The sequence below is a fragment of the Lepisosteus platostomus genome, chromosome 19 (genome assembly GCF_059453375.1).
Source record: "Lepisosteus platostomus isolate fLepPlt1 chromosome 19, fLepPlt1.hap1, whole genome shotgun sequence".
In the NCBI taxonomy this organism is placed as follows: Eukaryota; Metazoa; Chordata; class Actinopteri; order Semionotiformes; family Lepisosteidae; genus Lepisosteus; species Lepisosteus platostomus.
In genome coordinates, this window is record NC_142629.1 from 15,274,617 (window position 1) to 15,288,265 (window position 13,649).

The 13,649-nt window shown below is 38.6% G+C and overlaps 2 protein-coding genes across 14 annotated transcripts in view; one reads left to right on the forward strand and one right to left on the reverse strand.

Annotated features, from left to right (window-relative positions):
• Positions 1-1,244, forward strand: part of mpripa (myosin phosphatase Rho interacting protein a) — a 169,783-nt gene extending 168,539 nt beyond the window's left edge. For all 13 annotated transcript variants that reach the window (XM_088612185.1, XM_088612184.1, XM_088612186.1 and 10 more), the window contains one exon: positions 776-1,244. Coding sequence is in view for 11 of the 13 variants with exons in the window: in XM_088612184.1 (XP_088468310.1) it covers positions 776-847 (72 nt within the window). In the remaining 2 variants the exon portion in view is untranslated. The remainder of the gene's footprint in view (positions 1-775) is intronic.
• Positions 1,245-5,966: 4,722 nt separating this feature from the next.
• Positions 5,967-13,061, reverse strand: cops3 (COP9 signalosome subunit 3). The gene is made up of 12 exons (XM_088612198.1): positions 12,890-13,061; positions 11,350-11,479; positions 10,555-10,667; positions 10,409-10,458; positions 10,062-10,154; positions 9,509-9,688; positions 8,966-9,106; positions 8,140-8,313; positions 7,917-8,003; positions 7,352-7,465; positions 7,013-7,093; positions 5,967-6,289 (listed from the first exon to the last, which is right to left on the reverse strand). Exons 1-12 carry the CDS (start codon positions 12,942-12,944, stop codon positions 6,236-6,238), a joined length of 1,272 nt encoding a protein of 423 aa, XP_088468324.1. The 5' UTR covers positions 12,945-13,061; the 3' UTR covers positions 5,967-6,235.
• Between the last annotated feature and the right edge of the window lie 588 nt (positions 13,062-13,649).

Below are 13,649 nucleotides of genomic sequence, written 5' to 3' on the forward strand. Positions count from 1 at the left end.
TTAGTCAGTCTGCACGACGGCTGAAATGTTAATCGGTTTCTCGTATTTGCTTCTAGCTGGTAGAAATGAAGCCATTTGGGCTTTTGCAGGCATGAATGATGGCAGAGAAACATTTCAGTTTCATCAAGAAATGAGGCTTTAAAAACTCATGAATAGGATATGATACATGCAGGAAATGAAATGATGAAAATTTATAACATACTGTAAATTTCTCCTTGAACTTGTAGCTAGTACTTGTCATGGAGGGGGACATAGCCCCATGGTTTTATTTGGTCTGGTGTTCCTTAAGGAGGCCTCTGCACTCTTTGTTGAGGGCGGGAAAAATATCTGACAGCTCCGGGGGGGATAGTTTGCACCCTGCCACTTTAAAATGGGCACTCCTTAACACAAGGTGATGCAATGCAATGGTGATAAAACAGCTTAATATACAAACCCACGCCTGTGTGGCAGCTGGGGGCTTGTGTTTTCCACGTGCCCCGTGGTGCAATGCCGGCAGTGATTCATAACGCTACCATGCTTGCATTGAGCTTTGAAAGAAACGTTAGGACAATGATTTCATAGGTTTTGGTGGCCAGCGCAGCGGCGGCGCTCATTTTAAAATGGCAGGGCTCTACCGTTGACCCCCACACCGAGTTTCTCTTCCCATGTTGTGCGGTGGAGTGCTGGCAGTCACACGGTGAACAGCTCTGGGAATCACTGAGACAAGAGTGTGCCTCCCCAGCAGCCGGGGCTTGAGTTAACGGTGCCTCTCCCTCTCTCGCTTCTCCCCCAACAGAGCCTGAAGGAGGGGCTGACAGTGCAAGAGCGCCTGAAACTGTTTGAGGCAAGAGACTCGAAGAAGATCTGACCCGACACCCGACATGCCACAGTGGTCACACTGTACTCGACCGAGCTGGGCTGTGGGCGGCGCGGACAGAATTCGCAAAACCCTCTAGTGATTTATTTCGGATAAATGTCTGACGTTTGAAAACCAGCAGCCGAGGGAAAGCGCTAGAAATCCAATTAGTCATCTGTCATTTTTGAGGGGCACAACCGTAAAGTCAATTATGTCCAATCCCTCCTGTCGTTTCACTCTAAATCGCCCTCGACTTATTTTACTACTTCTTTGGAAATGAGGACACCTATGCATTGAATATGTGGGTTTTTTTTCACCACCTTGTGTACATTGTGCTAAGAACAATTCTATAGTTCTGAAACTCAGCGTGCAGCCATTAAAAGTTAAAAATAAAGGCTTATTGCATTCAGATGTTCTCTATAATTCTAAAAACAAACTTAAGTAGGCAATTAAATTATTTGAGAAGTTGTGGAAGTATTTTGTGACCATATTTTGGGTTGTAATGTCACATAGTTTAACTGATAACAAGGGTGCTGGGAAGAATTTTAAATATTTAGTACATAAGTATGTGTATTTTGGAAGTAGTGGCAATATTGCCGTGAACTATTCATTTTGGATTGGGAAGATAGGAGAGTGAATAATCTGTTCCCTGGTTGTCATTTTAGCAGAGCAGAGATAGTTGTATCCATGCTCTCACAAACATCACCAGTGTGGAAGATGCTTTCTTTCAAATTAAGGTTTCCTTCTGCAGTACAGAGGATTGCAGTTCCTTGATTAAAAAGCAGTCCTTCATTTTCCTCTTTTTTTTTCTTCTTTCAGGGAATATTTTGACAATTTCAAAAATGACAAGATTTCCAAACATGCCTCTCTCACCAGAACATATCACAGATGCTGAGATACATGTCCTTTTTTGTCCTTGAAACCTAGGAATACCATCTTTAGGATGTCTTTTCCCCCATTTTTTATTGATTTAATATTTAATATCCACACATTTTTATCTCTAGCAGACAAAAGAAGCCAAGTACTCACATTACACTGACACAAGAAATATGTTGAGAAGTAAGGATGTCTCAGTATTCCCTGAAAGCATTTTCCTATGTTCCAGAACCTTTTGAAAACATTTAATTTTCTTAAAAGCCATTTTCCAACTTGTTGAAGAATAAAACAAATTATCACAGTACTGTGTAGAAGGATGGTAGTGAACATAGTAGAATTTTTTTTAAGTGACCTACAGTATACACCTATGGTGAGTTCTGTTTAACTTCTACACAGAAGAATTGAAGCAGAATTATTTTTGCAGTCTCAGCTGTCCAAAAAAGCTGTGTATTAACATAGGCGGCTTAAAATGTCTTTATTTTGCCTTTTTTTATTGCAGGGTTACAAATACACTGTTATACCAAAAATGAAGTCGAGTCAAATTTAGGCCTGTCCCCAAGAAATGATTTAACAAATTAAGATTTGTTCAAACATATTAAAAGAGTAATTTGATCATTAAAAGTAGGTGAATAGATCAAATGATTAACAATTGCTACGGTAGAATGTTTAAAAATGAATTTAAAAATAAATGTGATAATATTAACACTGATAATACTAAAAAGTAGTTCTACAAAATAATGTCTGGTGAACTAAATTCTAAATTAAGCTACTCACGGCGGAAGAAATCTCTGGAAGAAATTGTGAAACTCAAAAGGATGATTTCCTTTTTGTTTTATTCTGATTGTACTTTCTCTGCAGTGTCGCTGGAACACAACATTACCGAGGTGAGGTGCAATCAGGTTGAACCAAAACGGTATTAACCTGATTGAAACTAGCGCGGCCGATGTCCCTTTGTGAAGCTGTTCCTGAGTAGCACGAGCCACTGAGATTTGTGTTCCCACACCCTCTCTTGACAGGCTGAATGAGCCTCAACAGTGATCCCACCAATGGCAAGGCTGTGTTTCGGAACACTTGGTGTTGTATAGGCTGCAGCTCAGCTTACATGAGGCTCTTGGCTTCTTGGTTATGAGATGTTTTGTCTCGCTTTCAAGCGGAAAAAACAACTGTATAGTATTCAAAGCACGCCATGTAAATATTTGTTACACAGAATTTAGTTTTTGTGATTTTATCCGTTTTAAATCTATATCCTTGCTACTAGCACTATAAATATCTATATATTTTTTAGTTTGACTGTACACACAAGTTATTGGGAATAAACTGAAGAGTCTCCAGCCCTCGATGCATCGAAATCAAAAGGTCAAACTCTGTTCCCGGATGTTCTTGCTTTGCGATTTGCACCGCAGAACCACACATTTCAAAAGAAATACAAATTCAAACAGAAATCTCCTCCTCTTTAAAGGTAAATCAAGTTAATGAATACATTTATAAAAGTTTAGGGCTCTGCACGCAGGAATGAAAGGTTGCGGGTTCGAATCTTGAGTGAGGCACAGCTGCTGCACCCCGAGCAAATGAATCTGTGAAATTCCCAGTATAACTGGGTCCACATTTGGGTTGCATTGGATGTACTATAAATATCAGCCCAATAAAAGGATAAATTACATGCACCTGATTTTTAATAAGCTGCTAATATCAATAAGCTGATTTAAGTATTTTAAAAGAATAACCGTCTACTACCAAAAGATAGATTTCTTCCTAAGACCCACTGGAACACGTTTCCTTTATATGGCAATGTTTGAGGCTGTGCCAGTGCAGAAAATAAGTGTTTTGATTCAGAGTATGTAGATTGATCTTATCCCTTCTGGTTATTTTTTTAGGCCCCTTATCACAAGCCTTGCTGAACTACTTAACCTGCATCCTTTGAGGTTTTAGGACTGTTTAAAATGTCATGAGCCAACAAACCTGTTATGATGTGCTCTTTACAAGCCTGCTCAATGCAGAATGCAGTTTTGTGTTTTGAATTTGCCTTTATACAATTGAATTTAAGACCTCCTTTGCCATTAGTTTAGTCCGTTTAAAACCCTCCACTGTCTGCATGTTACAGTATATTTAAGTACTGTATGATGTCGGGGAATGGGAATGGCTAAGATTCATCAGTTTACATTTTCTGCAAGTGCACACTTGGCTGTTTTTCTGTATTAATTATGGGCCGCTGGATCAAAATCATGCATAAATTAAACCTGAATCCCTGAGATGAGGTTCTCTCTTTCTCTAGTTGTTGGTTAATAATCATACATTATTCCACAAACATGGAAGCTTGGCACTATTGAAACAAAAACATCAGAACCTAGAAAAACAAAACTGTTAAAACTTCGGTATTTTGATGCTCAGACCTATTTAGTGCTTCACTCATTTGAACTTTGACCTTTTGGAAACAAAGATTAAAATCATGCAGTCTTTTAATATTAAAGGGTTAATTACACATTTGCGTTATTCTTACTTCTGTACCAATATGTAGATGTTTTTCGGTTATTTGCTTAGGTTCCCATTTGCAAGTTTTTGTTTTTTTCTGTGTTGGATGTAAAGGCAGAAGATTTCACAGGAATGGGGAACTTGGTCTGCTGGAATCATTTGGTCAAGTCTGTTACTGCTCAATGATAACCTCTTATCCAGAAGAGTGTTAAATGTACTATTTTTCATCTTGGTGTTTAAAGTGTACTGGCTCCCAAGATACATTTTGAGTTGAGGAAACGATCGGATGTTGGACGTGCCATTCTCACGATAAAAATGGTTCTGTAATAGTCTCGTCCTGCCCACTCATTATGTTATTTGATGCCAATTGTTAATTATGATTGGAACATCATTCATCACAATATTTATTACTGAACTGTGGCTTTTTATTAGATTCTTGTGGTTTTAGTTGTCATTTTATGTAAATATGAAAACCCTACTTTATATAATCTATATAACAGTAATAAAATATTTTTGCACCATCTGAATGTTTTTGATTGCTTTCAGGTAAAAAGCAGACACCCACGTCACATTTCTTGGGGAAGTGGGCAACTTATTGTGCGGTATCACAGTATTTTGTTTCAGTTTCTTGAGCAAATAGGATGCCTTTAGTATTGCAACTCTAGCCTTGTAGTTTGTGTAGTTTAAAAAAGGTTGGGGAGTGAAATAGGGAAAACAAATTACTTAAAAGTCATAGCATTATGCTTTATTGTAACTAATGTTTATGTAATTGTATACTGTTTATGTTCAGTTAAAAAGTCTAATTTAAAAATAATTGGCTTAGTCAGATTACCTGGTGGTAAATAACAACCACTAGGCTCGAAAGCAAGATTAATTTTGCCTTTTGGCTATTGAAAACTGTTAGCTGCTTCAAACCTGATGTGTTAATAGCACTTAAACCAAGATCTATCCTTGCAGTAATGAGTTAACCATTAAAAGAACAGAAATCCAGTGATCTGAAAAGGTGGCAAAGCCAAATGAACATTCCTACTCTTATAACGTGTAACAAAGGTGCTACCACCTGATCATCTGTTAAATTATGGGCTTGGTGATGCACTGGAATCAGGAGTTTCCAGTTTACGTTCCAATAATTCTTGTATTGAACTAAACTAGAACAGCTTTTCCTATTTCAGGCCAGGTCATTTACATTGAACTAACTCTGCCATAATGTTAATGAATCGTGTCAAATTATTTTAGTTCATGTAATCCTTACTCTCGGAAGCAAGTAACAAAATGGAAAAAGTAAGAAAATGTCAACAATTAAAAATACATTTAGCTCAGTGGTGTACAAGAGACACTTAATTCCAGGAAATATTTGAATTTTATCTTGAGGACACTTCAGGTCATCACACCTTCACAGGTTATGAAATACAGGAGCATTAAGTTAAAAAAACATGATTCTTTACATCATCCCCTGGGTGTTTAACACAAACATTTACAGGATAAAGCTCAAAGTCCCCAAGTAATATTTTTAAATGACAGCTCGGGGTTTAAATTTGTTATAATGTTTACATTTGAAATGACTGTTTTATGTCGGCGTGCATGATCAATACTTCAACTGTCTCCTGTTGTCTGGGAGAAATTCTATCTTTAGATTCTGACGTTTCAATAACTATGTGTAGCATGAGGTACTTTAAACTCCCCCAGCTCATTACTCAATTCTAGAACATTGGATCAGAAAAAAAAGAAGCAAATTAGTAGCACCTTGCGTTTCATACAAGGTTCTGAAATAACTACATGGGATTGATTTGAACAGGAAGTCCAGTTTTTATTTTTTGTTGTTAACGCAGCAATGGTGCTTCCATCTGAACATTGATAAATAAAACACTGACAAAACACTTCCTTTTTTTTTTCCTCCCCCAGACATTGTATGAAAGCATAAATGAATTATTCAAATGTTTATGTTTTCTTGAACGATGTCCAGGCTCAATATGTTTTCCTCCATTTTTAAAAATGTCTTCTGAAAAGAACCTGATGTTGTGGGATTTAGTTCTGCTCCCGTGCTGATTAACTGCTTCAGGAGTAACTGGACGTCTTGCTTCCTACATCATCATCCTGTGACCCCATGCTCTGAAAAATACCAATATGATCATAGCATTCTTAGACTTGTGGAATAAATACTGTTTCTTTACTTGTTTATCAGGAATTAGGCCTGTTTGTTAAACATCAGGTAAGTGTGCAGTTAACCCAGAACATTGTTCTCTAATAATCTTGCCTTTTTTCTCAGCAGTTTAATATTCAACATGACTCAATGACTGCAAGGCTGGTCTTTGTGATTATGTGCTTTTGAGGTCAAATTTAACATAAGCCACTCAAAAAACAAATGAAACAAAATGATAATAAATGACCTTCATGACTTGCCAGATCAGATCATGAGACATATTGTTAACAGGGGGGTGCTGCTTTACAAAAAGAATGGTGGGTGACCCCCATAGAAGTCTTGGCCAGAAAGTTCAATGCCTAGAAATTTAAATTTTCCAATTCAAACATGTACTGTATGTTGCAAACAGTGATGTAAATTCTCAAGCTCAGCTTTTGCTCAAAGTCATGGTTTTGCTATATTTTACTCTATATTTCTTAAAAGCAGGAATAATCCTTCATGAAGAGGAAGAATCCACATATGCAAAACTCTGGTTTGTCTTTGGCTTTGCCAGAGAAACCTCTGCCAGCATGAGATGTAAAACTCTCTATGGTTAAGCATACATTTTGAATGACGACTTCACTGGCAATCTGCACCTAAGAGGAGATCATTCTGAATTCAAGTATACACAGTATGGTAAACAGTTTTCATACCTTCTGTACAAACTGAGGGTTAACTGTGATCTCCTGATCCATGGATTTTAGCTTCTCATCCAGTTCTATACACTTCAGCATCTAAAATGAAAACAAGTTTCAAGTGTGAAAACTGACTTTAAAAGTCAGTTACTAACATTCAACTTACTCTGAACGTCACTGCCTTACTTGCAGAATTGGCATCATAAAATATGTTGATTTTCAAATACTGACATTGCTGCAGACCCTCTTCAAGTTCCCAAATTCAAACAATGTTTTTCCACCGGAAACTAACAGGTGGATTTTCAGGATTGTATTCATTAAGATGACCTTGACTGTTCACCACTCAGTTATTCGTACCTCTTGATCAATTTTGTGAAGCATCGCAGGGTTATTGTACTTCTCTGGGTTGTCATGGAAGCTGACCATTCCGTCTTTCTGGTTAATACTGGCATAAATCTCACCATCTTCTATCTGTAAGCAGGAGAGCATTTAAATGTATATAACACAAACTCACATTTTGCTACACAGGTAACAGACAGTAATAAAGCATGTAAAAAATTATTCATGTGTACGCATCAAAACTGACTGTGTATTACTGCCCGTATAGTAAAACGTTGAGAATCCAATAGTTTAACTTATAAGTGATCCACCTGATCCAACATATACAGCCCTAGTAACTGATATGGTTGTTATCATTATGCTGTCCAACACCTGGCAGAACTTCAAGGAAGCATCTGACCACTGAAATTTCTATTTCTATTTTTCTAGTTCCACTGAAAGAACTAAAACAGATTGCAGGACTGACATTCAAAGGAGATCAACAAGCACAAACGAGACTTCTTAACTTCCCATCTTGGGGAAAAAAAGCCACACACCCAAAAGACTCATATTAAAATCCCACCTACACTTATCATGTTCTTACCATGTGAAGAACGTACTTCTCAGCCTCCTGTGGACCAGACAGTTGTACTCTGCTTGCCATGTCTTGTAAAGACAAGGTCAGAAAGGTCTGCAGGATGAAAGGTAGGTACAGCAAGTGAGATTTATTGAGCTTTTTTTACGGCCTCCAGTTTGACATTTTAGTTTAGTTTTGGTTGGCAGAAACAGTGAATTTCCCGCATGTCAGCCTTGGTTCAGTCTCTTACCTTTGTTAGCCTCTGAATGTTCTTCTTGTACAGGGACGACAGGCACTGTTTGACGAGGCCCATGTTGTTATCTCGTGTAAATGTTTCACCGTGCTTGTTCACAAGGTTCCGAAGCTCGGCTGGATTGTTAGTTGAATACACTTGTGCAAGTTCGTGGTAGGCGTTGCTCAGAGGCTAAAAGAAAAAACATCAGGTAAAGTAATACCATCCACAAAGGATTTATCTACTCTCTATTAAAATCCTATCAGTTTTCACACTGAACTAGGAAGAATGACTGTTATAGTCCCAAATAGTCCCATTTTAACATTAATAGGAAATTTATAGGAACTGTCAAATCTTATTTCTTTTTTAAGTGATTGTGCATTGCTATTTGTCCCCTTGAGTGGGGCATTATGGGATTATAATGGGATCCTACTTAAGATTGTTCATTTTCCAATTACCAGGATCTTCCGGCATTACAAACACTTCTTTCAAGTGACACCAAACTCTCATCTGTTCAAGACTAAAGATATTCATTTTTAACCTATTTGTGTAACATATTACATTAAAGCCATATATTAACTTTGCCCATCTTTGAACAGAATCCTGAGCAATATCCTATTTTGTAATGTGGGAACCAAAAACCTTCCCAGAATTATGTATTATATATATATATAACCAGTATTTGTCAGGCTTTTCATATCTATATTCTAAATAAGGTTTTACCAATGCATTGTATCATCTTAAGTATTTGAATTTTATACTTTTTACAACTTATTATGACAGCGTTACTCTTTGCATTACTTCGCCAGTGCTGCGATACAAAGCTTACAAATGTATTTCTTACCTTGATGAACCGACCTACTATCTGTGACGTGTATTTGGGCAGCTGCTGAACTTTGCCATGGAGAATGAGGGAAACCAGAATATACTTTTTGTAAGCCTCCAACATAATGTGACTGACTGCCATGGCCGGAGTGGTTATAGCCTGAACAAAAACACAGGGTAGATGCATGTATACATTACAGCGATGCCATAAATACAATCGGTGCCCTTCTCTACCTTTATCATGCTCATAGACAAATATTTCTGACCTTTTCCAAATATACTGTTAGAGCTTGTAAAAAGAAAGAATTAAAACCCTCTGTGAAGACAACATAACATTATGACTGTCAACTTTTGTCACCCTTTTGTCAATCTTTTGTCAAATTAATGCCACCCATGTGCATTGCCTCACAGATTTCTTGCAGTTTTCAGTTTATGATTTGAGTGGTTAATTCACTCATTTCCTCAAATCAAATTTCTTTTGTCATCAGAAAAAAAAACACAGACCTCCGTCTCTTCACATTGACAATAATAAAGCTATTCTGGGTGCTTGAAGGGGAGTTACCTGTTCATAAAAATAGAGAGCCCTTTCAAAGTTTTTCAGTCCCGTGTAGATCATGCCCCCATAATAGTAGTAACATAGAAAGTGCTTTGCGTCATAGGCACCATTCTCTTTACAGATATCCATCATATCCAGTTCAAGGTATGGAAGGGCAGGCTTGAAACACTTCGCCAACAAGCACAGCTGTGAAGCAAAGGGCACCGGAGGAAAACCACAGGTTAGTGTAGCCTGCGACTCAAATGAGCTCATCACTTTCAACACAAAATCCCTCCAGCTATTGGACCCCATAGGCAACTTCTCTTCCTAATGGTATTTAGATCTAGACATTATAATTTAAATCGTAAAGATCTGTAGGAGAAATGACTGATCACCTGATAGAGGCATGTGTTAAAAAATATTCTTCTAGCAATCAGTGGAAGCGAAAAACATGAGTTTCGGTCGTTTCTTTCTTTGGAAGTAGAAACGTTATTACAGTATACGTATTTGAAAAACAAAAAAAAAAGCACATAATTTGTGAATCTGGTGCAAATCTGTCACACTGTAGGAGCTTACCTACCTGACAGAGGTCTGCATGAATTGAGGTAAGCTGGTTTGTGTTCATCTGCATTTTATCTATTGCCTGCTTCAGAATGCCAACTCCCCTTAGTGGCTGTGGTGAAATAAACAGATGAAGTTAGAAGTGTAAAATAAAGTTTCAGTATACTTGGACAACACATAAGAGCAATAACATTTGGACAGATGATCTAAAAGAAATTTGTACTAATGTGATAATATCGAAAAGCGTTTAATACATGCTTTAATATCTGGATAAACAGCCCTGTAGAAAGGTTGCTCAATTTCACTGTTAATGAAGCGGTCTCATTTGTGATATTTTGTATACATCTTCATCTGTTTCTGATTTACCTGTTTCCGTTCTACGAGAGCATTTGTTAACTGATGGCAGAGGCCAGCAACTGCAAGACAAAAAAAAAGGAACAACGTGGCTTGTACTAGAACAAAATTAGAAGAGTCTGACCAACACTTAATCTAAAGCACATGTAGAGACTTACAAGTATCTGTTGCATATCTGATGTGCTCTCCATTGCAGGTGCTGATGAAGAGCTGAACCTGCGAGAATAGCGTTTCAAAATCGGGGATGTTTGGCATGGAAAACTTGACAAATCTGCAACACGTAAGGAAAAGAAAAATCACAAAACCAGGAAAACGTGTTTGAAGGCTGTTTCAGCCGCCTTCACATTGAACCTGGGCCAATTAAAAAGGCTAGCCATCTAATAGATTCTATACCTTAGGTGTGACTTGTTAGGAGTTAAAATGAAAGAAATCCAAAACTGGAATCAATTTCAATTCACATCTTGGGGACCTGCTGAATCCCACAGGGCTGCTTTCATAGACAGACTCGTCTTCATAATATCGTCAATACTCAGTTTCAGCCAGGGCTCTCAAACCAAGTTCATCAAAGGTCTTGCGTCTTATGATTCTTGTTCCAAAATATATAGTCAATTAACCTCATTATTTTCTGTATTAGACATACACAAGATATTTTACTGTCCTTACAGGTATAGTTACCTAGAAATCAGCTCACAGCCTCATTCGAAGTACTATATTACAATTATGCAGCTAATTGAATAATTAGATCATCTATGTAACTGTGGAGACGATTGGAACAAAATCTAAAATGCACTAGGCCCTCCTGGAACACTCTTCTGTTTGAGACCCCGGTTCTAAACTAACTCACTTATTGCCCAGATAATTATTCCCTTTTGGATTTATTATCCTATTGGCGTTTAAAGGAAAATCGCACATAATATTCCCGTCTCTGCGTCATTGTCGGAGTGCAAACTTACAGGACTGCAAGAACACCCAGCGAGTGCTCCTGTATGTCCAGCGCCCCAAGAACTGTGTCTAAATGGGACAGGTTTTTCGCCAGCAGCTCCCCGCTCTTATTTATCAACTCGCACAGTTGTGTCATCTGACCTGAAAAACATCCACGACATTCGCCAAATTACTCCACACAGAAAAGCACGTTTGGGCTCAGGGCACGACGTGGGGTGTTTTGTGCTTGCTGTAAAAATAGGATCAATTTCCGAACTTTTACCTTTGCACCAGTTTTGCTTGCTCTAACATTTGTGTTGGAACTCGAATCAAAATGAAATGCTTCCTGGATGCAATTGACAGGTCACGATTCATGAGCTTGGGAACGTTGAAAGGACAGAGCCTCTTGCTTTTGAAATAAGTTATCGCACAGTATTTCTGCTCACTTCCCAACTACGCTACGGCCTCTTAATATAGAAGCTATGGATTTTTTATGTAGAGAATTTGAGAAAATGTCACTCCGTTTTAAAGCTGTGAACAATAGCAGGACGTACTGAAAAGGATAAAACAAAGCCTCATCAGCTAATACCAGATTCAAATCAAAATAAGGTACCCATTTCTTCATAGCGGTTTAGTAGCACGGGTAATTAGATTTAAAATCCTGTCTAAATATTACACTCCCTTTTATTGTGATCTAAATTAAACATTACGGCAGGTGCTGAACATGCTTTACTTTCACAACAGCGAAATCACAGAGAACAGGGGACGTGCTGGCTTTATCAAACCCTCCGTTAATCAAACGCAGCAACATTCTCTAGTGACATTTAGAGACACTTTCAAATAAAACCTCTAGAAGACAGGAAGCACCGATTCATTTTTTTCAGACACACACAACTGCCATCTAGAAATGGGTACATGTCATCTGTTTATATCGCAGGTTTGATGACATGACATGCCTACAGTACATGTACAGACTTGAAACTGGTAAATTCGTTTTACGGGGTTGTCACTGGTTGTGATGGACAGGTTACCATTTACATAAACCTAGTAACCGGGAAATAGAGTATTTACTGGTCGCCTCATCATCTTAATTATAAAGAAACGTACGATTTGTAGTGCTGCTCCTTAGCTGCGTTACAGGTACTGTATGTTATGACATTAACCAGCATGAGGCCTGCACACATTTATCACCGGAAGTAACCCCCCACCGGGTAAGTGACAAGACAAGCAACCAATCACAGCAGCGCTTTCGACAGCTAATCCAATAAAAGCCCACTTGGGAGGAACTACCTGTCGACATACGGTTAGAAACATTTTCTCAAGGAAAAAGGGGAACAAAACTGCCTTTTCATGCTTTGTCGTTAAGCGTCTATCTTTGCTTTAATGCACCCGTTCAAAATACAGCTTTGCCAAGAGCTGAAAACGGAAAGGACTGCGAGACTCGCGTAAAAGCCAGACTTGTTTACATGATAAAGCATTTTTTTTTTAAAAAAGTGCAGGCTCCGTGCTGCAGCTGAAGGATTAATAATAACTAACAGCTTCTGGGGGTGGGAGGCCAGCCGCTGTACCTACCCTGAGCCGAAAGCTGCCGAACATTATTCACGAACTGCTCCAGAGCGGAAGCCATTCTTGCCTTCTGCCGTTTTCGGGGTTGTCGTTCTCAATCTGTTCTCATTCAAATGTCAGGAGTAGCCCAGCGTGAGGGGGCCCACAGAGCCGCCACTGACGGGAAATATCGCGAGATGCTCGAGGACTGCCGCTGCTGCCGGGATTTCAGGGCACGAGCCGCCCGCGCCCTTAAAGCTACAGGCGCCAGCGCGTTCCGTCTCCAACGGTCGCTCCCCTCCAGCCCTCCCGGCCGACCGTTTTCGTTAAAACTTTTGTTTTTAAGTCTTTGCATTGAAACGCAATGACAGTCAAGCAGCACCACGAATGCTGTTGAAATCTGGGAAGTCAAATTTCCCCAAATAAAGTATTTCCTTTACAGAACTTTTTCAAAAGCTTGGAACTCCCTTATCTTGAAAGTCTTTACAGGTCCATGGTGGCGAAAATCATGTTGTCCTGGGAGTTTTGTTTTTTTAGTTAGCTGGGGGATTGAGGGTTCCCAAAGGCTGTGTGGGTGTTTTTTAATTGCTGGGAAAACAACATTTCTTATCGGTTGCAAAGCACAATACAGAAAGGCCTGGGGAAATGCTAACTTTATAATAGGTAAATGCCCTGTTTAACCTCTATAGCTGCATTGAATAATTGTTCAAAATAGACAATATCTATTGCTTAGATTTAAGTTTTTATTTAAACCTCAGAAATACAAAAAAGGGAGACAAGATATTAA

Excerpts from the sequence above, each read along its gene's own strand:
- cops3 (XM_088612198.1), bottom strand. The coding sequence starts at position 12,944 with ATGGCTTCCGCTCTGGAGCAGTTCGTGAATAATGTTCGGCAGCTTTCG. Across the intron at positions 11,480-12,889 it reads TCGGCAGCTTTCGGCTCAGG|GTCAGATGACACAACTGTGC; the intron begins GTAGGTACAGCG and ends GATGTTTTTCAG. Across the intron at positions 7,466-7,916 it reads AGAAGTACGTTCTTCACATG|ATAGAAGATGGTGAGATTTA; the intron begins GTAAGAACATGA and ends TCCTGCTTACAG.